General features: G+C 62.0%; 5 protein-coding genes across 5 annotated transcripts; 3 read left to right on the forward strand and 2 right to left on the reverse strand.

Moving 5' to 3' along the window:
• The first annotated feature begins 122 nt into the window (after positions 1-122).
• THITE_2111018 (translational activator GCN1) lies at positions 123-8688 on the forward strand. The gene is made up of 5 exons (XM_003651023.1): positions 123-423; positions 507-2590; positions 2642-5026; positions 5171-7900; positions 7996-8688. Exons 1-5 carry the CDS (start codon positions 285-287, stop codon positions 8554-8556), a joined length of 7899 nt encoding a protein of 2632 aa, XP_003651071.1. The 5' UTR covers positions 123-284; the 3' UTR covers positions 8557-8688.
• A 402-nt stretch (positions 8689-9090) lies between these two features.
• THITE_48974 (60S ribosomal protein L19) lies at positions 9091-10126 on the forward strand (the record flags this gene model as incomplete). Its single annotated transcript, XM_003651024.1, has 4 exons — positions 9091-9125; positions 9347-9616; positions 9748-9898; positions 9968-10126. Coding segments are annotated over 4 exons (615 nt in total), but the record flags the coding sequence as incomplete, so codon positions are not given.
• Positions 10127-11131: 1005 nt separating this feature from the next.
• Positions 11132-13686, forward strand: THITE_2111027 (uncharacterized protein). Its single transcript, XM_003651025.1, has 6 exons — positions 11132-11269; positions 11373-11666; positions 11756-11812; positions 11900-11993; positions 12056-12193; positions 12249-13686. The coding sequence occupies exons 2-6, from the start codon at positions 11436-11438 to the stop codon at positions 13397-13399; spliced, it is 1671 nt and encodes a 556-aa protein (XP_003651073.1). The 5' UTR covers positions 11132-11269; positions 11373-11435; the 3' UTR covers positions 13400-13686.
• On the reverse strand, positions 13686-17660 carry THITE_2111030 (uncharacterized protein). Its single transcript, XM_003651026.1, has 2 exons — positions 17467-17660; positions 13686-17406 (listed from the first exon to the last, which is right to left on the reverse strand). The coding sequence occupies exon 2, from the start codon at positions 17348-17350 to the stop codon at positions 13973-13975; it is 3378 nt and encodes a 1125-aa protein (XP_003651074.1). The 5' UTR covers positions 17351-17406; positions 17467-17660; the 3' UTR covers positions 13686-13972.
• A 3767-nt stretch (positions 17661-21427) lies between these two features.
• THITE_2111033 (uncharacterized protein) lies at positions 21428-23672 on the reverse strand. The gene has a single exon (XM_003651027.1). It carries the CDS (start codon positions 23467-23469, stop codon positions 21877-21879), a length of 1593 nt encoding a protein of 530 aa, XP_003651075.1. The 5' UTR covers positions 23470-23672; the 3' UTR covers positions 21428-21876.
• Positions 23673-23690: the final 18 nt, after the last annotated feature.

Below are 23690 nucleotides of genomic sequence, written 5' to 3' on the forward strand. Positions count from 1 at the left end.
GTGGGTTGTTTTCTGAGAGGCGAGGCCCAGAGACAGCCAATGAAGTGAAATGGATGCACTGTCCGTTTATGGTTTCTGGGCCTTGCAGTGGTTTACCCCATGTAACCATGCAACGACAACCCACTCTCGAAATGTGAGTCCCCGCCGAAAATCAGCTTCCGTCCAGCAACCGGATCACGGCCCAAACAAAACCTAGACGGGGCTCCCACCACACATCCGGATTGCGGGTATCTGCCGCCCGACCATGTCATTATACGACCCCATAGGAGGACTGCAGCACTATCATGGCTGAAGCAGCTGCCAACGGCACGCCGGGCAGCGTCGAGCTTGATCTCGCCCAGGCGAGCGCCGCGCTGACCTCGTCGTCGACGCCTGCGCGCATCGCCCAACTGCGGGCGATCGACGAGAAACTCTCGCAGAAAGGTGAGTAGTGGGTGCATGCGCTGCAGCCTGGCTTGCAGTCCTGCTTGGGCGGCTCTCAACTGACACCCAATTGCTCCCCGCAGCCCTCGACCGGCCATCCACGCTCGCCGTCCTCAAGCTGCTCTTCTGGACCCACGCCTTCTATACCGACCGGCCCTCGCGACAAGCAGTCCAACGATGTCTGGCCTCGATCTGCCACACACAAGATGCCGAAGTCCTTACACCGCTTGTCGCCGCCGTCCGTCAAGAGACGCAGAAGCCCGGCATTGCCCCCCACAGCGCCTTCGTCCTGGTGGAATGGTGCAGCCTCCTCATGCAACACTTTGCGGGTACACCGCTTTGGGAGAAATTCGGCAAGGACATTGTATTGGCCACAGCCGACGGCTTGGAAAAGTGCCTGCAGCCAACTGCGAGGAGCACCATCGGTAGTTCGGCGCTGGTGATTACCAGGAGGGGCCTGCGGAAGCTGGTGTCGGCGGATCAGAAGGCTGTCGAAACGGCCGTCCAACTCCTCGCAGCCAAGGGCCCGCAACCTTCTGCCAAGAACGCCGTATTGCTCGGCACGATAGCTGGCGTTTGCTCACGAAAAGCCGAGGCGAAACCCGTCGTGGAGGGCTTGAAGGCCCAGTATTTCTCCTTTTATACGCGTGAGATCGTTGGCTCCCGCACGCCGGTCCCAGCTCATCTCGCAGACGGGCTCAAGGACTTTTTCTCTGCCTTTGCCTCGTTGGAGGATCTCGACAAGGAGGTCTTCCCGGCCCTGGAGAAGGGATTGTTGAGAGCCCCTGAAGTGGTGCTGAACGACCTGATCAGCCCGCTTGTCCAGGCCCTGCCACAGTTTGACCTCTCCAAAGCTCTGAGCGGACGCTTCGTCAAACCGTTGCTGTCCAATATCAAGTCGACGAATGCTGTCATCCGCAGCGGCGCCGTCGCCGCTTTCAGGGTGATCGCCTCGACCTGCCAGGATTTCTCGCTGCTGGAGCAGGTCGCTGACGAGGTGCTCGGGCCGCTGAAGTCTGGCAAGCTTTCGTCTGCCGACCACAGAGCCCTCCACTCAGAGATGTTGGAAGCTCTGCCCACCTCAGCAGAAATTGCGGCCAAGGTCGCTACCGGCCTTCCTCCCGTGGTGGGCAAGGAGGCCAACGAGACCGCCCTGAACGTCGAAACTCTCGCCCTCAATAAAAGCGCAATCGTTCTTCTTCGCAGTGCCGAGGAGCCAAAATCCCTTCTGGATGCCTACGCGAAGGGCTTGGCAGACAAGAAGATCCCAGTGCGGCGCATCTGGACTCTCCGTACCGGAGAGCTGCTTCAAACTTTTGCCGAGGATCCTCAGACAAACCTTCCCAAGGCGGTTGTGAGCTTCGCAGCGGCTGTTGTGCCACCTTTGTTATCTTCATTCAGCGAAGTCGTTGCGAACCCCGTAGCAGCTGCACAGAGCGGACTTGTCACAAGCGCCTTGGTTGTCTGCGGCCTGGGGCCGCTGCTCAACCGGCTTGAGAATGATAACCTGCAGTCCCTGCTGGCGAAGGCTTCGATACAGAAGAGCAGTTTAGCACTGGACCCCAAGCCATCGTTCCTGCTTAGCCAGCGAATCTACAGCAAATTCGCCGAGGACGACCTCAGGTGGTTCTGTCGTGCTCTGTCCGCGATTGCTCCTGCTCTCGGCTCAAGCAGCGAGGCGATCAAGGTTGCGTGGGCTCAAGCATACATCTACCTCGTTTGCTCCGCCGCCACATCCCCCGCTGTGCGTCGGCAAGCTGTTGATACTCTCTCTGACCTCTGCGCCCGCTCCGTCGACGGTGAGGGTGTCTCGGTTGCGGCAGAGATCATCAACGGCATGTGGCATTGGGTTGAGGCTACGGAGTCCGCTGACAAGGAGAGCGCTGCTGCGCTGGCCAAGTCAGGCAACTCTGAGCTGCATTTGGTGCTCAAATCGATCTGTCTCACCCCCAAGCAACATGCGGACCGGGCAGGCGCTGAACCCAACAAGGACAAATTGGCGGCTCAGATGTGCTCTCTGCTCGTGCTTGCCAAACCTGAGGTCATCCCCCGCGCGAGTTGGATAGATCTTTGCTTGAGAGTCAGGCTGGATCCGGGTGAGCTGGCACAGAAATACGAGGACGCCTTGATCCAGGAAATTATTGGGCGAACGGGATATGGACAAAAGGTGAGACTCTTTCCCGTAGTGCTAGGTACCGACTCCTACTAACCGACACAGTCCGAGCGCATCAAGAACGCAGCGTACAGAGCCGCTGCAGAACTCGTGTTCGTCGCCCCGGAAACCATGACTCCGCGCATCGTCGCTCTCATCCAGCAAGATCTGGACGCTGCCCAGCTCCAAACTGTTGGTCCTCTCGAAGCAGCCATCTTCCGCACCCCGGAAGGGACAACTTTTGTAGATGTCCTCGCGAAGAAGCAGAATACCGTTCCGAACAAGAACGTCAAGGACTATGATACGCTGAAGTGGGAAGAGGAACTCCGAGCACAGCTTGCGGAAAAGAAGGGCACGCAGAAAAAGCTCACGGCCGACGAAACCGCAAAGGTCAATGCCCAGCTGAAAAAGGAAGCGGAAATTCGCGAAAATGTCAGGCTGATCGCGGCCAAGTTACTGCGCGGCTTCGGCGTTGTTAAGGCTCTGGCGACTGGCCCGCCCAGCGATGCCAGCCGGTGGATGGGCGCTGCCGTCGCCACCACGCTGGCTGCTATCGACGCTGGAGCGACCCTGATCACGGCGGAGACCGGGCCGATGGCATTCATCTCATGCGCGGACCAAATCTCTCCACGTCTCGGATCTGCCCGCCCGTTCATTGGGGCGGCCACTCTGCGTGCTCGCGAGGTTTCTGCACTCCCCGAGCATCTAACCCAAGAGCCATTCGAAGACCTCGTCACCCGAGTGCTGTACCGTCTGCGTTTTGCTGGTGAACAGCTCCCTTTCGACACCGTCACGCTGATCTACGTGCTTCCGCTTGTACTGCACGTTCTCGGAAAAGGCGGTTTCGGCGACAATGTCGAGGACCAGGATGCCCAACTGGTGCTCGCCATCGAGTTCCTTGCGTTCCACACGGACGCCTCATCCGACGAGGCAATCCCGCGTGCCGAGATCCTGTCAGTCCTGATCTCGTCTATGCAAAAATACAGACAACACTACAAGATCTTGAAGGACTGCTTCTCGGACATGGTCCGCTGTGTCGCCCCGAATATGACCGCTGACGAGATCGGCGTTCTCTCGCGTGGCGCCATCGTTCCCCAGGCCAGCGTACGGACGGCCGTGCTCCAGGCCATCAGCGCCGAAGTTGATATGACCGACGTTGGCACATCGGAGGAGATATGGCTCGCCTGCCACGATGACATCGAAGAGAACGTCGATCTGGGGCGCGAGATCTGGGAGGAGAGCGAGTTCCAGACCTCTGACAGCCTCGCGCACAAAATGCTTCCCTATCTCGAGAGCAAGGATGCCCAGCTCCGCCGCGCTGCTGCGAAGGGCCTTGCAGAAGCAGCTAGCCAGCATTCCGCCGTCATCACTGCCATCCTCGAGAAACTCGAGTCATCGTATGTTGAACTCGCCAAGCCCCGCGTCCAGCAACTTGACGAATTCGGCATGCCCAAGAAGATGGACCTGTCCGACCCCTGGGAGGCGCGGCACGGCATTGCCCTTGCCTTCAAACACCTCGCCCCTCATTTCGAAAAGGTCCTCCTCGAGCCTTTCTTCAACTTCCTTATCGAGCAGGGCCCGCTGGGCGATCAGAACCCAACAGTTCGTGCCGAGATGCTCGAGGCAGCCAACACGGCCATCGAGGTTCACGGCAAGGGCATTCTGGATCGGCTCATGAAGACGTTTGAGAAAACTCTTGAGGCGCCAGACAAAAACTCCGCGGCGGCGGACCGTGTCAACGAGGCCGTGATCATTATGTATGGCGCCCTCGCTCGGCACCTGAAGCCCGGAGACAAGAAAATTCCGGTGGTCATCGAGAGGCTGCTCGCGACGCTCAGCACGCCATCTGAGACAGTCCAGTACGCCATCGCAGAGTGTCTTCCGCCGCTCGTCCGCACATGCGGTGACAAGTCGTCTAAGTATTTCGACCAGGTTATGGAGACGCTTCTGACGTCCAAGAAGTACCCGGAGCAGCGAGGCGCGGCTTATGGGCTGGCGGGTCTCGTGCTCGGCAGAGGCATCTGCGTGCTGAGAGAGTACCGTATCATGATCGCTCTCAGCAGCGCTCTCGAGAACAAAAAAGAGGCCCACCAACGGGAATCCGCCATGCTTGCCTACGAGCTCCTGTCGACTATTCTGGGCCGCCTCTTCGAGCCCTATGTGATACAAATCGTGCCGCATCTCCTTGCAGGCTTCGGTGATGGCAACCCCAATGTCCGTGATGCTGCATTGGCGGCAGCTAAGGCATGCTTCGCTCAGCTCACCTCCTATGGTGTCAAGACAATCCTGCCGACACTGCTCGACGGCCTCGAGGAGGACCAATGGCGCAGCAAGAAGGGAGCGTGCGACCTCCTCGGTGCCATGGCCTACCTTGACCCGCAGCAGCTTGCGCAAAGCCTGCCCGAGATCATTCCGCCTTTGACGGCCGTCCTGAACGACAGTCACAAGGAGGTGCGGTCCGCCGCTAACAAGAGCTTGAAGAGATTCGGCGAGGTCATCACCAACCCCGAGATCAAGGGCCTCGTCGACATTCTCCTCAAGGCACTCAGCGACCCGACCAAGTACACTGACGAGGCTCTCGACTCGCTCATCAAGGTTCAATTCGTGCACTACCTCGACGCCCCCTCGCTGGCACTCGTCAGCCGCATTCTGCAGCGCGGCCTGGGCGACCGTTCCAACACGAAGCGCAAGGCGTCCCAGGTCATCGGCAGCCTGGCACATCTCACGGAGCGCAAGGACCTCGTCGCTCATCTGCCGGTCCTCGTGGCAGGCCTCAAAATCGCGGTTGTCGATCCTGTGCCGACGACTCGTGCCACTGCGTCCCGCGCGCTCGGGTCCCTGGTGGAAAAGCTCGGCGAGGACGCGCTGCCGGATCTCATCCCCAACCTCATGCAGACTCTCAAGTCCGAAACGGGCGCCGGCGACAGGTTGGGCTCCGCCCAAGCGCTCAGCGAGGTCCTCGCCGGTCTGGGCACTTCCAGGCTGGAGGAGACTCTCCCGACCATCTTGCAGAACGTCGAGTCGCCCAAGGCGTCTGTCCGCGAAGGCTTCATGTCGCTCTTCATCTTCTTGCCCGTCTGCTTCGGCAACAGCTTCGCCAACTACCTCGGCAAGATCATCCCGCCCATTTTGTCAGGGCTTGCCGACGACGTCGAGGCCATCCGAGACACCGCGTTGCGTGCCGGCCGGCTGCTGGTCAAGAACTTCGCCGTGCGGGCAGTGGATCTGCTCTTGCCCGAACTCGAGCGCGGGCTGGCCGACGACAACTACCGCATCCGTCTCAGTTCCGTGGAGCTGGTCGGCGACCTGCTCTTCAACCTTGCGGGTGTCAAAGCCAACGCGGAACCTGGGGAGGAGGAGGATCACGACGTTACGAAAGAGGCGGGCGCGTCGCTTCGCGAGGTCCTCGGAGAGGAGAAGCGGAACAAGATCCTTTCGGCGCTCTATGTGTGCCGGTGCGACACTTCCAGCGCGGTGCGTGCCGCTGCGGTCGGCGTGTGGAAGGCGCTGGTGCACAGCCCGCGGACGCTCAAGGAGTTGGTGCCCACGCTCACGCAACTCATTGTTCGCCGACTGGGCATCGCAAACATGGAGCACAAGGTCATCGCCAGCAACGCCCTCGGCGAGCTCATCCGGAAGGCGGGCGACGGCGTCTTGGCCACGCTGCTCCCCACGCTGCAAGAAGGACTGCAGACGTCGCGCGATGTCGATGCCAGACAAGGTATCTGCTTGGCCCTCAAGGAGCTCATCTCGTCGGCCTCGCCGGAGGCGCTCGAGGACCACGAGAAGACGCTCATCTCGGTCGTGCGCACCGCCATCACCGACTCAGACGGCGACGTCCGCGACGCCGCCGCCGAGGCCTTCGACTCGCTGCAGCAGATCCTCGGCAAGAGGGCCGTCGATCAAGTCCTACCCTACCTTCTCAACCTGCTCCGCTCCGAAGAAGAGGCCGACAACGCGCTCGCTGCGCTTCTCACGCTCCTTACGGAATCCACCCGCTCCAACATCATCCTGCCGAACCTTATCCCAACACTCATCACGCCACCCATCTCAGCCTTCAACGCCAAAGCATTGGCTTCGCTGTCCAAGGTTGCCGGTGCGGCTATGAACCGCCGGCTTTCCAACATCATCAACTCGCTCATGGACAACATTGTCAACTGCGCGGATGACGAGCTGCGGGCAGAGCTCGACGAGTCCTTCGACATCGTCATCCTCTCCATCGACGAGTACGATGGCTTGAACGTGGTCATGAACACGCTGCTGGCGCTCAACAAGCATGAGGATCACCGCAAGAGAGCAGCCACGGGCCAGCATCTCGCTAAATTCTTCGCGGCGGCCACGGTCGACTACTCCAGGTACAACCAGGACATCATTCGTGCGCTGCTGATCTCGTTCGACGACCGGGATCCGGCGGTCGTCAAGGCGGCATGGAGCGCGCTGAACGAATTTACCAAGCGGCTGAAGAAGGAGGAGATGGAAGCTCTCGTGCCGTGGACACGGCAGACGCTGCTGCTGGTCGGCGTCGCGGGCCACAACCTGGCCGGCTTCGAACTGCCCAAGGGCATCAACGCCATCCTGCCCATCTTCCTGCAGGGCCTCATGAACGGCACGGCAGACCAGAGGGTTCAGGCTGCGCTGGGCATCTCGGACATCGTGGACAGGACCAGCGAGAACTCGCTCAAGCCGTTCGTCACGCAGATTACCGGTCCGCTGATTCGCGTGGTCTCGGAGCGCTCGACCGAGGTCAAGTCGGCCATCTTGCTCACGCTCAACAACCTGCTCGAGAAGATGCCCACGGCGCTCAAGCCGTTCTTGCCTCAGCTACAGCGTACATTCGCCAAATCGCTAGCGGATACCTCGAGCGACATACTGAGAAGCCGGGCGGCGCGCGCTCTCGGCACGCTCATCAAGTTCACCCCGCGCGTGGACCCTCTCATCGCCGAGCTCGTCACAGGCTCGAAGACGAGCGACGCCGGAGTCAAGACGGCCATGCTCAAGGCTCTGTACGAAGTCATCAGCAAGGCGGGCGCCAACATGGGCGAGAGCTCCCGCGCGGCCGTGCTGGGGCTGATCGACACCGAGACGGACGAGCGCGACAACGCCATGACCATCACCTACGCCAAGCTGTTCGGGGCTCTGGTCAAGAACGTGTCGGCCGACGTGGCCACCGGGCTGCTGAAGAACAGGGTGATGACGAGGGACTTTAGCAACGCCAGCGTCCTCGCGCTGAACGCCGTGCTGGCTGAGAGTCCGGATACCCTCCTGGGCTCGTCCCTGGCCGACGACCTTCCCGAGCTGCTCTGCCAGGGCATGGAGAGCAAAGACGTGAGTGCCTACTTGCTCCTCTTATCTTTTTGCTTTTCCTATTCCTTTCTCTTTGTCTCCCGCTCACTTGTACCGTTAACTAACTATCCGCTCAGCCGTTCATCACGGACAACTTCATCATGGCCGCGGGCAAGTACCTCCTCAGCGACGCGTCGAAGTCGTTCGAGGCCACGAAGCCCATCTTCGCCGCGCTGTCCAAGCTCATCCCGCCCGGCGGGCCGACCGACTCGCGGCGGCTGGCGCTCGTGCTCGTCCGCACGCTCGCGCGCACGCACCCGGACATGGCGCGCCCGCACCTCGGGCTGCTCGCGCCGCCCGTCTTCGCGTCGGTGCGCGACATGGTCATCCCCGTCAAGCTGGCCGCCGAGGCCGCCTTCGTGCAGCTGTTCGCCGTCGCCGACGAGGAGAGCAGGGTGTTCGACAAGTGGCTCGCCGCGCCCGGCGGCGGCGGGGAGCTGCCCCCGGCCGTGAAGCGCAGCATGCAGGACTACTTCAAGCGCGTCGCGCTGCGGCTCGGCGCGCAGGTGAGGGAGAGGAGGGAGGCGGAGGGCGGGGCCGGCGGGTTGGGGTTGGCGAATGACGAGGTGGAGGATGAGAAGGAGATCATGGCCGTCGGAAAGGTTGATGTGGGAGCGGATGTGTTCGCTGCGGAGTAGCGGAGTAGATGGGGTGTTGCGGTGGTGTTGGTTGTGTTGTGTGGCGAAGGTAACTACCTACATGTAGAGGGTAGAGGTGAAAAAGCATTGCATCAGAGTCGAACTTCAATGGTATTTACGGTTCGTCAAGTTATCCAGAACATTTCAGCCATATCGAGATGGTGCGCAAAGGCGAAGTGGTTCACTGCTCGTTTCGTTCAACTCAGGCCGGTGCCCAACGGGTTGGGGTCAATCCTCCCATTTGATATCAACACCAAAGTTAACTACGCAGTATGGCATCCCGAGTCCATCAGTTGCATGGCAACGCCAGTCCAAGTCTGTTGGGCGAAATTGATGTTTGGAAAAGGAACAGAAAGCCGGCCTACCGGATTGGGAGCACGGCCCCACGTGCGAGGGCGCATGACCCAGCTAGCCCTCACCAATCGCAGGCTGCGGTTCGCCCCACCAGCGAAACCCACAAACTGCAGTGTGCTCGAGAAATTCTGATGCCGAACTTCCCCTCAGCGGAAATCCCAAACCCATCGACACCCTCGACATACTAACCATCTACAGCATCAATCAGTCAAGATGTGAGTAGCCCGAATGCCCTCCCATTGAATAGCCTCCAGCCGAGGCATTTTCACGATGGATTTGCCGTCGGATTTCTGGCACAGGTCCCCCTGCAGTCTCGATGCACCGACGAAACTATCCATCCATGACGACTGCACATCGAACCCAACTCCACGCTCCATCGAACCGCCCGACCTCGAAGCTCAAGTCGGAATGCTGACTTTCTCTGTCCCGGCTGTAGGGTTAACCTGAGGACCCAGAAGCGCCTGGCGTCGTCCGTGCTGGGCTGCGGCCAGCGCAAGGTCTGGCTCGACCCCAATGAGGTCAGCGAGATCTCCAACGCCAATTCGCGCCAGACGATCCGCAAGCTCGTCGCCGATGGCCTCATCATCAAGAAGCCCGTCACCATGCACTCGCGCTCGCGCGCGCGGGAGCTGAACCTCGCCCGCCGGATCGGCCGCCACCGCGGCTTCGGTAAGCGCAAGGGTACCGCCGACGCCCGCATGCCTCAGTACGTACCATCCCGCCACCGTCACCACCAGCCCCGGAATCGAGCCACGGGAGGCGAGAGCAGCAGCTCCTATTTGGGGAGGAAACGAGAGAAGGGAAACAAGCTAGACGGCATGCTGACTGCTGCTACAGACAGGTCCTGTGGATGCGTCGCCAGCGGGTCCTCCGCCGCCTGCTCGTCAAGTACCGCGCCAGCGGCAAGATCGACAAGCACCTCTACCACGAGCTCTACCACCTCGCCAAGGGTAACACCTTCAAGCACAAGCGGGCGCTCGTTGAGCACGTACGTTTTTGCTCGCCTGATCCGTCTTTCTGCTGGCTATGGTCATGCTGACAAAATGCTCCCTTGCAGATCCACCGGGCCAAGGCGGAGAAGGCGCGCGAGAGGCAGATCAAGGAGGAGATGGACGCCAAGCGTGCGCGGACCAAGGCTGCTCGCGAGCGCAAGCAGGAGAGGCAGGCGGCGAAGCGGAACGCGATGCTGGGCGGGGCCGAGGAGGAGTCCAAGTAGATGTCATCCCCGGGGACGATGTGAAATGGATCTCGGGATTTCTCGGCAGCCTTGCATTCGGAGTAACGGGTTGGGCTTCTTTCTGGGCACGCTTTCTCTCTACAACGCACATCTCGGCTCCTTGCACGTCGTGGCCTGTGGGCGTGAGCCCCTCCGGCCGTGCGCTGTTCTCTGGCGACAGTGGCGAGGTCTTCTAGACTCGAGACGTTTCGGGCTTGCATGTACGGCAGTATGGCATTGAAAACGGAATCAATGGGTTTGCCAGGTCTGACAAAGTGGGCTGTCCGAGGGGTGGTCTGCCGGCGGCTCCGCGGAAGCCGAAACTGACAATGCCGTTTTTACGAGATATCAGGGCAACGGGGCACTCTGGCAGCGGAGCAGTCTAACCCATGAGCTCGACTGGAATTGGGATGGTAAACGCAAGCCCATTTCTCTAGTTACAGACAGTCGAGTCGAGTCGAACGAGTCCAGCGACGGTACACTGAAAGAGAAAACAAGAAAAGAAAAGAAAAACACTAGAGACCATCACAGACCGGCTGCTTCGCCGTGCATCAACGCAAACTTGGGTCAGAGGCTTCACATTGTCCCTCTCGAGAGTGGTGAGGTTGTGCCAGGACATGTCAGCATGTCCCCCCAGAGGCCGTGTGACCGGCCGGAGGACCGTGCATCTGCCGTTTGGAAGCGTGCTCATCACCCCCAATTTAGTTGATTGCAGAAGGAAAAAGAGGAGAGAAATCAGAGCGGCCGGAAATTTTTGGCGTTGATATCCTCCCGCCTGTGGACTGTGGACTGTGGCTTGGTGGTCTGTGCATGTTCGTTGATAAGCGAAGATTCGCTGGGGAAAGCCACAGCACGAACCCCGGATTATGGTGTGGGTGAGTGGCTGACGGTCCTGAGCTTCCCTGCCCCACACAAACCTTGGCCGACAAGGGCGTCATACCGGGCAACTGTCGCCAATCAGATCACACGATCCTCCTCGGCTCTCCGTAGCTATCCGAGCCTCTCTCTCCACTCAACCCTGGAGCGGAACAGATACAGGACGCAGGACACGGGACTGGACAATTCAACCCCGAGTTGAAGGAGATCAGGCCATTCTCCTCCTTCCTGTCTTTCCTTCCGGGCAACCAACCAGGCAGGCAATTGGTATGCTCCCTGCATCCGAATTGGCACCTCCCCGCTTCGACTCTCCGTGCCTGCCTTACCTATCTTACCCGACCTCCCCTCCTCCGTTCTGCTGACTCAGTAGTAACCTCCCAATCCCGTGCGATATCCGCTCCCTAGCAAGCCATCCATCCGTCACCACACCGCCATGTCGGCCTCCGCGGTCCCTTCTTCGCTGCGGGGCACGGCGCTGCGCGCATGCGCTGCAGCCGGTTCGCTCCGGACGACGACGCCGGTGGCGGCGGCGATATCCACCGCAGGCGCGCTCGCCACCGGCCCGCGGCTGCGGAGCTCGGCGGCGCAGAAGAGACAATGGCTTGGCGCTGGCGTCGGTGCGAGGAGGAGCGTCGGGTCGTTGAGTGGTGATTCTCAGCAGCGGGTAGGTTGCATGGGTGGTTACATAGATGGCCTGCCGGGTGTACTGGATCTTAACTGCTGACTGACGATGTCTCTCGGGGATATTTCTAGATGCTCGCTTCGCATTTGCAGCAGGCCGACCCGATCATGTACGATATCATCGAGAAGGTGGGTTTCTCCAGCACCCAACCGGCAGAAACGCGGCCGAAGTGGGAGGACGTCAATTGCTGATGATGCTCCGGCGGCGGTGTGCAGGAGAAAATCAGGCAAAAGCAGTTCATCAACCTGATTCCCTCCGAGAACTTCACCTCGCAAGCGGTGTTGGATGCGCTAGGGAGTCCGATGCAGAGTGCGTGTTTCGAGCGAGACGGGCGGCCACTGCTAGGACAGGACATGGCTGATGGGAAGCAGATAAATACTCCGAGGGGTATCCGGGCGCAAGGTACTACGGCGGCAACGAGTTCATCGACGCTTCCGAGAGACTATGTCAACAACGGGCGCTGGAGACGTTCGGGCTCGACCCCAGGGAGTGGGGTGTCAACGTCCAGGGTGAGCTGCGGTGATGGTACATGTTTGCAGGGACGAGTGACACTGACGGCTGCAGCTCTGTCCGGCGCGCCGGCGAACCTCTACGTCTACTCGGCCCTGATGGAGACACACGACCGCCTCATGGGCCTCGACCTGCCGCACGGAGGGCACCTGTCCCACGGCTACCAGACACCGACGAAGAAGATCTCGTTCGTTTCCAAGTACTTTGAGACGGTGCCATACCGGCTCGACGAGTCGACCGGCTACATCGACTACGACAAGCTCGAGGAACTGGCGGGTATCTACCGCCCGAAGATCATCGTGGCTGGCGCGTCGGCGTACAGCCGGCTGATCGACTACGCGCGCATGCGCGACATCTGCGACAAGGTGAACGCCTATCTCCTCGCCGACATGGCGCACATCTCGGGCTTGGTCGCTGCCAAGGTCCTGCCCGGCCCTTTCTCGCACGCCGACATCGTCACCACCACGAGCCACAAGTCGCTCCGCGGGCCCCGCGGCGCCCTCATCTTCTTCCGCCGCGGCGTCCGCCGCACGCACCCCAAGACGGGCGCCGAAGAGCTCTACAACCTCGAGAACCCCATCAACGCGTCCGTCTTCCCCGGCCACCAGGGCGGGCCGCACAACCACACCATCGCCGCCCTCGCGGTGGCCCTCAAGCAGGCCCAGACGCCCGAGTTCCGCGCGTACCAGTCGCAGGTCCTGGCCAACGCCAAGGCCCTGGCGCGGCGGCTGGGCGAGCCCAAGGAGAAGGGCGGGCTCGGCTACCGGCTGGTCAGCGGCGGCACGGACAACCACCTGGTGCTCGTGGACCTGAAGCCGCAGGGCGTCGATGGCGCGCGGGTCGAGCGCGTGCTGGAGCTCGTCGGCGTGGCCGCCAACAAGAACACGGTGCCGGGCGACAAGTCGGCGCTCACCCCCGGCGGGCTGCGCATGGGCACGCCCGCCATGACGACCCGCGGCTTCGGCGAGGACGACTTCGAGCGCGTCGCCGACATCGTCGACCGCGCCGTCTCCATCGCCGTGCGCGTCGACAAGGCCGCCCGCAAGGCCGCCGAGGACAAGGGCGAGGCCAAGACGGCCGGCCGCCTCAAGACCTTCCTCGACTACCTCGGCACCGGTGAGACGGACACCGAGATCGTGCAGCTGCGCAGCGAGGTCGCCGACTGGGTCGGCACATATCCCCTGCCGTGGGACCCGAAGGCGTAGCGCGGGAGACAGGAGTGGGGGGGGGGGAAGTGTCGGCCGAGCGAAAAAGGAAGGTTTGCTAGCGCGGGTGGATGGAAGAATAAGATGATACTGTCTCTGTAACTGTTATGTAGTTCGGGTTCGGAGGCGTAACACCGGGCGAGCGGGTTTAACAGTCCACTTTGCCCCGATTCATCTCTTGGTTGGTTTTCTGCGGCACGACAGCAGCATATTGCATGTTCAACCTGGCATGTGGTCGGTGGTCTCGCAATGGATGAAGTGCTTGATCGGGCGTCCGTTGTTCAAGGGTGATGATTCATGCTGTATCACGACTTTTTCCAATTCCGTTCGTCCAGTGATCCAACACCGCACCTTTTTCCATTCCCAAATCCTCCCGCAATGTCCAAGAAGAAAAATTACTAGATGTAGGAGCGAAATATCTTCCCTTGCACGCTTCCGGCCTGCATATCCATCCATCCATTCCATCGTCCACCCAACGATAAATCCAGGTTTCTGCGCTTGCGTAACTCCCGCTGATGATCATCACGAGATCAAAATCACTAAAACCAGAAACGAGATCATGCCCGGCCCTCCTCACTCCGACTCAGCCTTCGCCTGCCCCCGTGGCTGGAGCGCCCCCGGGACTGCCAGCGCCTTGGCCACCGCGCTCCGCGCCCCGAACGCCGCGTAGTACCGCGCCAGGTGGTGATGCTTGCTCAGCACGCCCGACCCGCACACCGCCACCATGTCGTGCAGCACTGGCCACAGCGCAAAGTCGGCGGGCGAGGGCTGGCTGCCGCCTGCAATGAAGAAGCTTGCGCTGTTGCCGCTGCCGGCGTCGCTGCCGCTACCCGTTTTGCGGGGTGGCTTGTTGTCGCCTGCTGCCGAGGCGGGCAAGGCTGGTGCTGCTGCCGCTGCTGCGGGAGTGGTGGTGGCAGCGGCCGTGGTGGTGGTGGTGGGAGTAGCAGCGGCAGCTTCCTCCGCCGCCCAGCACTCCCACACAGCGAGCTCGTCCCCCAGCAGCCGCACAACCGTCTCCGTCTGCTCCTTACTCGCCGCACCCTCGCTCCCACTACCACCACCACCACCACCACCACCACTACCATCCCGCACCGGCAGGCCAGCCTCCCCCAGCACCGCAGTCCACCGCCCCAGCAGATCCAGCGCGCGCTGCAACCGCACCACCCGCCGCGCCACCTCCGCGGGCGGCATCTGGTCGCACCGCCGGCCGGGGCCGTACACGGCGTCCAGGTAGCGCAGCACCGACGCGTGGCCCTCGACAACGACAGGGGCGCCGGCGACAGCCGCCGGCCGCCGGCCCGGGTCGTTGCTGTAGTTATTGTTGTCCTCGAACCGCACGGGCGCGCCCTCGACGCTGCCGCGCGCGCAGCCCACGCCCAGCTCCGCCAGCGCGAGCGCCACGCGCGTGTTGGCGATCGCGCCCTCGCCGCCGCCGCGGGAGCCATTTGGGTTGACGCTGGAGCTGGCGCTGGAAGAAACATGGCTGGCAAACCAGCGCTTGGGCGTGCCCATGTGCAGGACGTCGAAGCCGGCGCCGTACCAGCGGCGCCAGTCGAAGGCGGCGCGGTTGTTCTCGGCGCCGAAGGCGCGCAGCAGGCGCGCGGCCTCGTCGGTCTGGCCGTTGACCACGGGCCGCGCGTCGGCGCGCGCCTTGGCCACCGCGCCCTGGCCCCAGATGCGCTGCGGCTGCGCGCTGTCGCCGTCGATGAACGTGCCGATCTGCCGGAAGGTCAGGCTGATGCGCGCCCCGCCGTGCGACAGCTCCGCCGCCGTCTTGTCGCGCTCCGCCCGCTTGTCCTGCCGGATCGCGTGCAGCCAGCGCGCGTTGGTCGCCAGGCCCATGCGGCAGAGCGAGTTGTGCGGGAGCGGGGCGCGGACGGTGGTGCGGGCGGCGGCGGCGGCGGTGGGGTGGTTGTCGGCCGGTTGTTTTGACGGTTGGGGCGGCTGGTTGGCGCCGTCGTCGTTGCTGTCGGGCGTCGTCGTCGTTGCGGGAGCAGATGGAGACTGTTGCGTGGTGGCGGCCGAGTGATTGTCGTTGTTGTTGTCGTCGTCCTCCTTGGGCGGGCGCTTCGTGCGGAACACCATGGTGCGCTCGGCGCCCAGGCTGACGTTGGCGATGAAGCTCCCGGGGACGATGTCCAGGGTCTTGTCGCTGTGCTCGCTGATGTAGTCGTTGCCGGTGCGGTAGTGCTGGATCAGCACGTGGTTGACCGGGTGTCCCAGGTGCTTTTCGACTTCCTCCTTGATGCGCAGCACCGTGGGAGAGAAGGGAAGCAGCGGAGGCGACTCGTCCGCCGGGTGTCGGTAGACGGGCATGCTGCCGTCTTCGGCGACGGCGCCCTGCACGGCGATGCGGCGCGGCACTTCGCCGCCCATGTGCGACATGCCGGCCCAGCTGACCTCCTCCAGCAGGCGCTCGAAGGCATCGGCGGCCAAGTCGGGGGGCAGCACGTTGGTGATGATGGTGGTGTCGCCCTCGCACAGTGGCTCGGACACGACGGGGGCCGGCTGATCTGCCATCTTTTCGGGAGCTGGCTTTTTCTGTTCCAATGCGGGGGGAACCTTCACGGCAACTTCTGGCTGTGCCTCCCTTGGAGCGGCGGCCGGGGACGGTTTGGTGCTGCGGATCGGAATGCTCCCAGTGGACGACGGTGTCGACGGTTTCGACGGTGTTGACGGCTTCTTATCCTGGGCGCTGCGTGGCACACGAAATCGGACCGGATTGTTTACCCTGGGCTTCTCAGCTTTTGTGGTGCTGCGCGGCCCTGGGAGTGGGAGCGGACCTTCTGGGCTCTCCAATTCGCCCTGCGCAGGCTGCGCAAGAGATGCGTTCCTCCGCTTTCTCTTTGCTTCTTCCAATGCCCTTTTGAGGCTGCGCGATGACTCACCGTCTGATGATGACGGGTCAGACTCGGCTTCTAAATGCCCCGAGTCATTTGAAGGGCGCCGCGTGCCCGCCTTGGCGCTGCTGCTCTGGTTCGAGCTCGCCGGGCAAGGCGTTGTTGACTGCTTGCGAGCGCCCGGACCCGACTGCGACAGCGGCGGAGAAGGTGTCGACCGGGGTTGGGGTGCCGCTGCGGGGGAGGCATCCGGGGCCCCACCGCCGCCGCCCCCGCCGGGTTGCAGCGACATCTTGGACACGACCGGCGACAAACCCGTCGACTGTGCGGACTGCCCCTGCGGCGCGGGAGGCTGCAGCTGCTCGAGCAGCGTGTCGGCGCTCACCACCTCGCAGCCGGTCAAGTGCATCAGCTGGCGCACGGCGCTGACGTGCCGCGCCGTCTTCCGGAAGCCGCAGCAGTCCTCGAGCAGCGTCACGGCGCAGCCGTGCTGGCCCGCACCCAGCGCCGTCGCGTAGATGCTGATGTTCGTCAGCGCCCCGCACACGTACAGGTGCGTCACGAAGCGCCTCTGGAGCAGCTGCGCCAGCTGCAGCTGCTGCCCCGGGGCGAATGCGCTGTAGCGCGTCTTGGTCACAACGATATCTCGCCCCGTGGCGATGGCCGCCTTCACTTTCGGCGCGAATTCGGCCCCCTGCGTGCCCTTGCGGACGCAGGGCTCTTTGCCGCCGTCGCCGCCGGTGCTGAGGAAGGCCTCCTCGTCCGCCTCCATAGCCGCGCTGTCGTGCAGGGCGGATGTCGGCTGACGCCCTCGGGAGGGCCCCGGCTTTTGCGGACGCGGCACCGTGTCCGCAGTGACGATCTGGTCGCCGTCTTCCAGCAGGGAACAGTGGTGCTCGAACTCGCTGCGCACCCAGATTACGTCGCCAGCAGCCGCGTCACGGAAGGCCTTGGCCAGATCCAGGATGCGGTCTACGAAGTCCTCAGGCTCCCCGACGTGCAGAGCGCCATCCGACGACAGGAAGTCATTCTGCAGGTCCAGAATCAGGAGTGCCTTCCGCGTCGGGACGGTAGGGAGCAGGGACGGGTTGATGGGGAACGGTGGCGGCATGGGGACGGTGACTAGGTGTTGACGCTAAGGAGCCGATCTTTGCAATGTATCGACGTCTAAGTGTCGTCAGCGGGCTCGCCCTACCCAGCGTCAAGAGGAGCACCGGTCGGACTCACGCTCGGTTGCGGAACGGGGACAGGAGCCCCTCTCACGGTCACGGCTCGGCACAGAGTTGCTTGGGTCGAGAGTCATTCCGGGTGCATAGTCGGAAGGCGCGGGCACCCTGCAGCAGCGAATGGTCGGCCCAGGGTCATACGCTGGTCCGAGGCTCCTCGACCCGGCCAGCGATGTCGTGTATCAGAGAGGGTCGACTGGCTGGCTCCTCTCAAGGCGCTCCGCGCTCCTGCTAGTGACGGCAAATATTGGGGTGCGGCCGGTGGTGGGAGCGGCCACACTCGGATACGAGAGAAGTCGGCCCCGATATCTTGAGACGGGGAGAGACTCGGCCGAGTACGATGTAGAATCTCTTGTGAGAGGCTAGGTTGTGCTGGGCGAGCCGGCCTGGGAATTCCGAGTCTTGTCTAGCAGGCGGCCGGGCAAGTACATACAGGTATTCCGTACATGTACGTGTACTTGTCAGATTGGCGACCCCGGAGTCGATGCTGCAGCAAACTTCAAAGCGCAGTTGAGCCTCTCTGTCCGAATTCGGTTCAAAGGTCGGAGATAACGAGCTGGCCGGTCCTCTTCATGCCGGAATCTACCGCCAGCCGGACAGCACGCAGCAAGAGCACGCTGTTGGACGCCTGTCTCAGACAGGCCAGCTCAGAGCCATTTTATGTTGTGTGCATGCTTAGTGACCCCGGCCTGAATCAAGGGCCGGAGCAGGGGGTGAAAGCAGGCCGAGCGCCGCGGGAAAGCGCCGCGGGAAAATGGTGGGGTAAGCGAAAGCGATGCCACCCCATGCCCTCCCCATGTCCAGCGCGCACGTTGCTAGCCCTGCCTACGGAGGCTCCGAGCTCAGACTCTTCGAAAACTCAAACCACAACCGACTTTCTCGCCTTTACCTACCCCGCCTACCCACCTGCCCCGCCCCCTCTTAAAATTTTTTCTAACCTGTACAGAAAACAAGCCTTCCCTACCTTCCAGGTACCTTACCGACTCCATAGTGGGCACAATACTTCCGTACAGTGGTTGGTTCGAGGGCAATGCAGTGACTGAATTGACCACAGTGCAGTGGTCGGGTCGACCGCAGTGCAGTGGTCGGGTCGACCGCAGTGCAGTGGTCGGGTCGACCGCAGTGCAGTGGTCGGGTCGAGGGTAGTGCAGTGGTCGGGTCGACCGTAGTGCAGTAGTCGGGTTTGCCGATGGCTTGCGTACCTGTGGCTGTGGCACGCAAGCCACAGTCATGCAAGCCACAGGCACGCAAGCCACAGGCACGCAAGCCACAGGCACGCAAGCCATAGGCACGCAAGCCACAGGCACGCAAGCCACAGGCACGTAAGCCACAGACACGCAAGCCACAGGCACGCAAGCCATAGGCACGCAAGCCACAGGCATGCAAGCCACAGGCAAGCTCAACCACATGCACTGCCCTCGACCCGACCGCTGCACTGCAGTCAGTTCAATCACTGTACTTCCCTCAACTCGACCACTGTACCGCGATCGACCCGACCATTGCACTGCGGTCGACTCGACCACTGCACTGCGGTCGACCCGACCATTGCACTACGGTCGACCCGACCACTGCACTGCGGTCGACCCGACTATTGCACTACCCTCGACCCGACCATTGCACTGCGGTCGACCCGACTACTGCACTACCCTCGACCCGACCATTGCACTGCGGTCGACCCAACTACTGCACTGCGGTCGACCCAACCACTGTGGAGCAGTGTAATTGGCGAAGAAGGTAAGGAAGGTTTATTTTCTGTAGGGCCTTGAAAATTTTTCTTGGCAATAGTGGGGCAGCTAGGTGAGCGGGTTAGGTAAAGGCAAAAACGTCGAGGTGGTTTGGGTTTTCGAAGAGTCCGAGCTCGGAGCCTCCGTACCTGCCAGGCCCTCCATGCCCAAGTGCAGTGTAGTGTAGTGTAGTGTAACTAATGGATCCGTAAGGTACAGCAGCCTCGACAACGGAAGGACAGCCGTTCTTCGGTCATGCAGCGTTAAGCCTTGCCGCCGGATGCGGCGTGTTCCAGCCGCACCAAGGACATTGTGGAACACCGCAACCCGAGATGGAAACTCCGCCTGGGCGACACGAACGAGCCCAGACCGCTCACTGACTCGGATCGTCGATCGCAGATGCCAGTGTCGCTGGTACTGTGCGTGTACACTGTGGACGTTGTGCTTTTCCGTGTAAGTACCTAGTTACTCCGGCGGAGCACAGAAGAGTCGAGATCTCCTGCGCCCCTGCGGTGACGTCCTCCTACCTAACTGCCGACGCCCTCACGCTGCTGTAGACCCTTGTTTATCGACCGGCTGCAGGGTCGAGAGGAACGCTCCTGCATGGCCCATCGAGGTCGCCGAGAGCACCGCGCTGCAGCTGGAGCAGCGGTGGGGTGCCACGGTAGCGAGCCGGGAACCAACGTTTGATGTTGCCCGCGCACCGCAGTTTCATTCCCGTCCAAGATTGCCCCGTGCATCGCCCTCGTTCGGCCGTCGCCGTTGTTCCGTTGTGGTGTGGTGTGTGGTGGGCGCGGTGCCTCGTGTACACGAGTGTAGCGCAGTGATGACGCTGAACCGGTCCAAGGTTGGCCCGGATGCGGCACAGCATGGCATCGAATCCAGATGGAAGCCGCCGCCGAAGGAATCAGCCGTCCCGCTGTGAGCCGCGGTTCCGCAATGCTTCCGTGAATCGCTCGGGGGCGTGGGCGTGGGCGACGACTCGAACGCACGGTTGCGGGGATTGGGCTGGGGCGCTGCGAGGAGAGCAGCGGGTAGGCCCGTGTCCCTCGGATGTTGGTCATGATCCACTCGCCAAGCACGGCAAGCCCGCACCAACAGCGGTTCGAGAGCACCACTGTGTGCTGTGTAAAAAGCAGGCACAGCAGCCCCCCCTTCGAGATGCCCGGTGCGCTGAAAAATCGACAACCTGCGAATTCCAGGTTTCTCCCCCTTCACGGCATATCATCGTGTCTTCTTATGCGCTTCCCAAGCCGCCTGCGTGTTCCTTCCTCGCCCACCAGATTCATCCTCCAGTCCGAATAACTACTACACGTCGGGTTTGCAACCCCGAAATTGACCAACCGCAGCCCGCCGGAGCTGGCTCCTTCGATCCTACACAGTGTGGTACGCTAACGCCGACCCCAGTACCGCATCGAATCCCTTCCATCACGGCCTGGCCAGTTTCCGCTCTCTGTGTTTCGCCGAGAAGCATCCTTTCAAACAATAACCACATATCCCGTACATAGTGTACAGGAGTGTAATGTGCAGTCGGAGGAAGGTTTGCGGCAACAGAGGATGCCGCACGCCAATATACTGTGGTAATTGGCCCCCACACACGTCCTGCGGCCGGATTCGAGAGCTTAGCGCCCGCCGCACGCCTGGGACATCCCATGCGTCCACCCGTTCCCGCGCGTTGCGCGACGTCTCCGCCAATGGGCCGTTGCAGTCCACCTCCAATAACTAAGGTAACTAGCTGTCTTGGCCGAAACCCGCGCCGTCTCACCGCAATGCGCTGCGGAGAGGGTGCGTCAGCAGGGCGAGTGGGAAGCTCCGTGCAGAAGTTCCTCGCTTGCCGCGGCACCGTGACCATCACAGTTCCCTTCGCCGAACACCACTTCCAGGGGTTCAAGCAAGTTGCAACGCTGCGCCGGCATGCGGCACAGGGGAGCACAGGGAATAAAGGACCTACACGTGTATTCGGACTCCGTGCGCTCGCACTGTGCAATGTTGAGCGGCCGAGGGAGCTCACATGACGCAGATTCGCAGCGAGACTGCAGGCTCATGCCTGTCAATTAATTTGGCGCACGCGAGCACCCATCACCAGCGCAGCACTGCAGTGGCATACCTGCGCAAGTACAGTGTAGTCTAATTGGACGGTGAAGGGTATCTCCAGTCGGCATTCAGGGCTTGGGGCGAGCGCTGGAAGAAGGAAAAAGATAAAAGAAAAAAAGAGAAAAAGGAGAAAGAAAGAAAGAAAGAAGAAAAGAAAGATAGAAAAGAAAGAAGGAAAAGGAGAAAATAATCCCGTCCGGCACAGAGATGCGGCCGATCGAGTGAGCGCAAACAACTCTGAACTATCCGATCGGTAGCGTTATCTCAAGCACAGCCGCAGGATCTTGAGGGTGATGGCCAGGGCAGCTCCCTCTACGGAATCTCACCTGCAGCCGCCCGCATTAAAACCCGCCGTCTGCGTGCATGGCAAGATATCCTTTGGCGACGGGACCTGCGTGAATGAGCATGCAGTCGGTCAGGCGATCACATCAGTTATCCATCCAAAGGGGGTTCTGAACTTCACTCTCCCACTGCCGGAGGTAAGCCCGGCGATCCGAGTTAACAGCAGGGAGAAGAGGAACGGATCCGTACATGCAAACCCTCCAGCGTATGCACTGTACCTTCCCTCGCTCAGCTACCTAGCAGAACCCAAATCATGGAGGAATCCGCATCATCCCCCGCCAGCCCATCATGCCCTCCAACACCTCCACCACCTCCTCAAACAGCGGCCGCGCCGCAACCTCGGCCACCGCACACCGCGCATGCAGCTCCCACAGCCCCTTCCGCACCTCCTCCTCCCGGCCCTCCGCTCCCGCCCCACCGCCACCACCACCACCACCACCACCACCAGCAGCATCAGCTGCCGCAAGCCCCAGCACGTACTCCAGCAGGTGCGCAAACGCCAGCACCTCGATCCTCTCCATCTCGCACCGCGCCCCCGCCCCCGCGCCGTCATCATCATCAATATTCCCCCGCACCCGTGCCCGCCGGTAGTCGACAGTCGCCGCCGCGAAGCCGGCCAGCAGCGCGTGCGCGTCGGCCCGGCTGGCCAAGACGTTGTGCGCGGACACGTCGCCGTGGGCGAGGCCGCGCGCGTGCAGGTGGGCCAGGGCGCCGGCGAGGCCGGTCAGCATGGACAGCGCGCACGCGATCGAGAGCCCGCTGGGCCCCCTCGGCGCAGCTGCCGCCGCCGGCGGAGGAGGAGGAGGAGGCGGCGGCCGTGGTGGGAAGCGCTCGCTCGTGCGGTCGGTGGAGGAGATCTCCGCCGACGGCGACGGCGGCTCGCCTAGCGCCGCGTACCCTGCCGGCACCTGCTGCAGGACGATGCCGCCTTGGAAGGGGCCTGCTGCTGCTGCTGCTTCTTCGCGGGTGTCTGCGCTGGTGGTGGTGTCGTCCTCGTCCGGGTGGCCGTGGATGCGCCCCAGCACGGTGATCAGGCTCTCGTGGGCGCCCGCCGCGAGCCAGACGGCCATCTCGTCGGCGGGGCGGCCATCGTTGGTGAGGGAGCCGCGAAACAGCTTGATGGCGACCTCTTCGGCGTAGTGCGGAGACTGGTGCCAGAGGGCTTCGAACGTGGTGCCGGATGCGTCCGCGCCGAGCGTGCGCTTGACTTCGAGATCGGACCAGGCGATGTCGGCGAGTCCCGGGGCGGTGACGACGCCGTTGACGGGTGGTGGTGCTGCGCAGGGGTTGCTGGCGAAAGAGAGGAAGGCAAGCTCGGGTAGGGTGAACAGCCAGGCGGGCAGGGCCTCGATGCGGTTGGCGCTGATGCGCAGCAGGGCCAGTCTCTTGCACCGTGCCATCTCGGCTGGGAGCGCCCGCAGCTGGTTGCCGGCTAGCATGCACCTCTGTAGGTTCTGGCAGCGGCCGATGCTGGAGGGCAGAGAAGTGAGGCGGTTGCCGGTCAGGATCAGCCAGCGGAGACGGGGCGGGAAGGCATCTTCGGGGATCTCCTCCATGCCATTGTGCGGGAACGCGACGGTCTCGAGGTTGGGGCAGGAGGCCAGCTCGCGTGGGAATACCCTGAAGTTACAGGCCGAGAAGAGAGCGATCTTCAAGTTTGGGAGAGCAACCCCCAGATTCGCGGGCAGCGAGGACAGCCCGGTCCCGGAGAGATCAAGCTGCTTCAGGGTAGCGCCGAGTTGCAGGATCTCTTCGGGAAACGTGCTCAACGGGCACGCTAACCTGAGCTCGGTGAGCCCAGCATCCCGGTAGCCGCCGCGTTTGAGGGTCTCGATATCGTGCATCGGCAAGCGCAGTGTTGCTTGTTCAACCCAGAGAAGCGATAGTGAACGGAGGAGGAATGTGATACCTACGGAAGGAAAGAGACGAGGCGGGCCTCATTCCGTCTCCACATGTAAGTTCCATTACATGCAGTACACACTGGAGTGGTCCTGCAGCAGTTAAGCAGCTAGGTTGTTTTGCTACCCGCTACTACCTTATGTAATCTAATGAACCTTTTCTTGTG

Source organism: Thermothielavioides terrestris, chromosome 1, assembly GCF_000226115.1.
Source record: "Thermothielavioides terrestris NRRL 8126 chromosome 1, complete sequence".
NCBI classification, from domain to species: domain Eukaryota; kingdom Fungi; phylum Ascomycota; class Sordariomycetes; order Sordariales; family Chaetomiaceae; genus Thermothielavioides; species Thermothielavioides terrestris.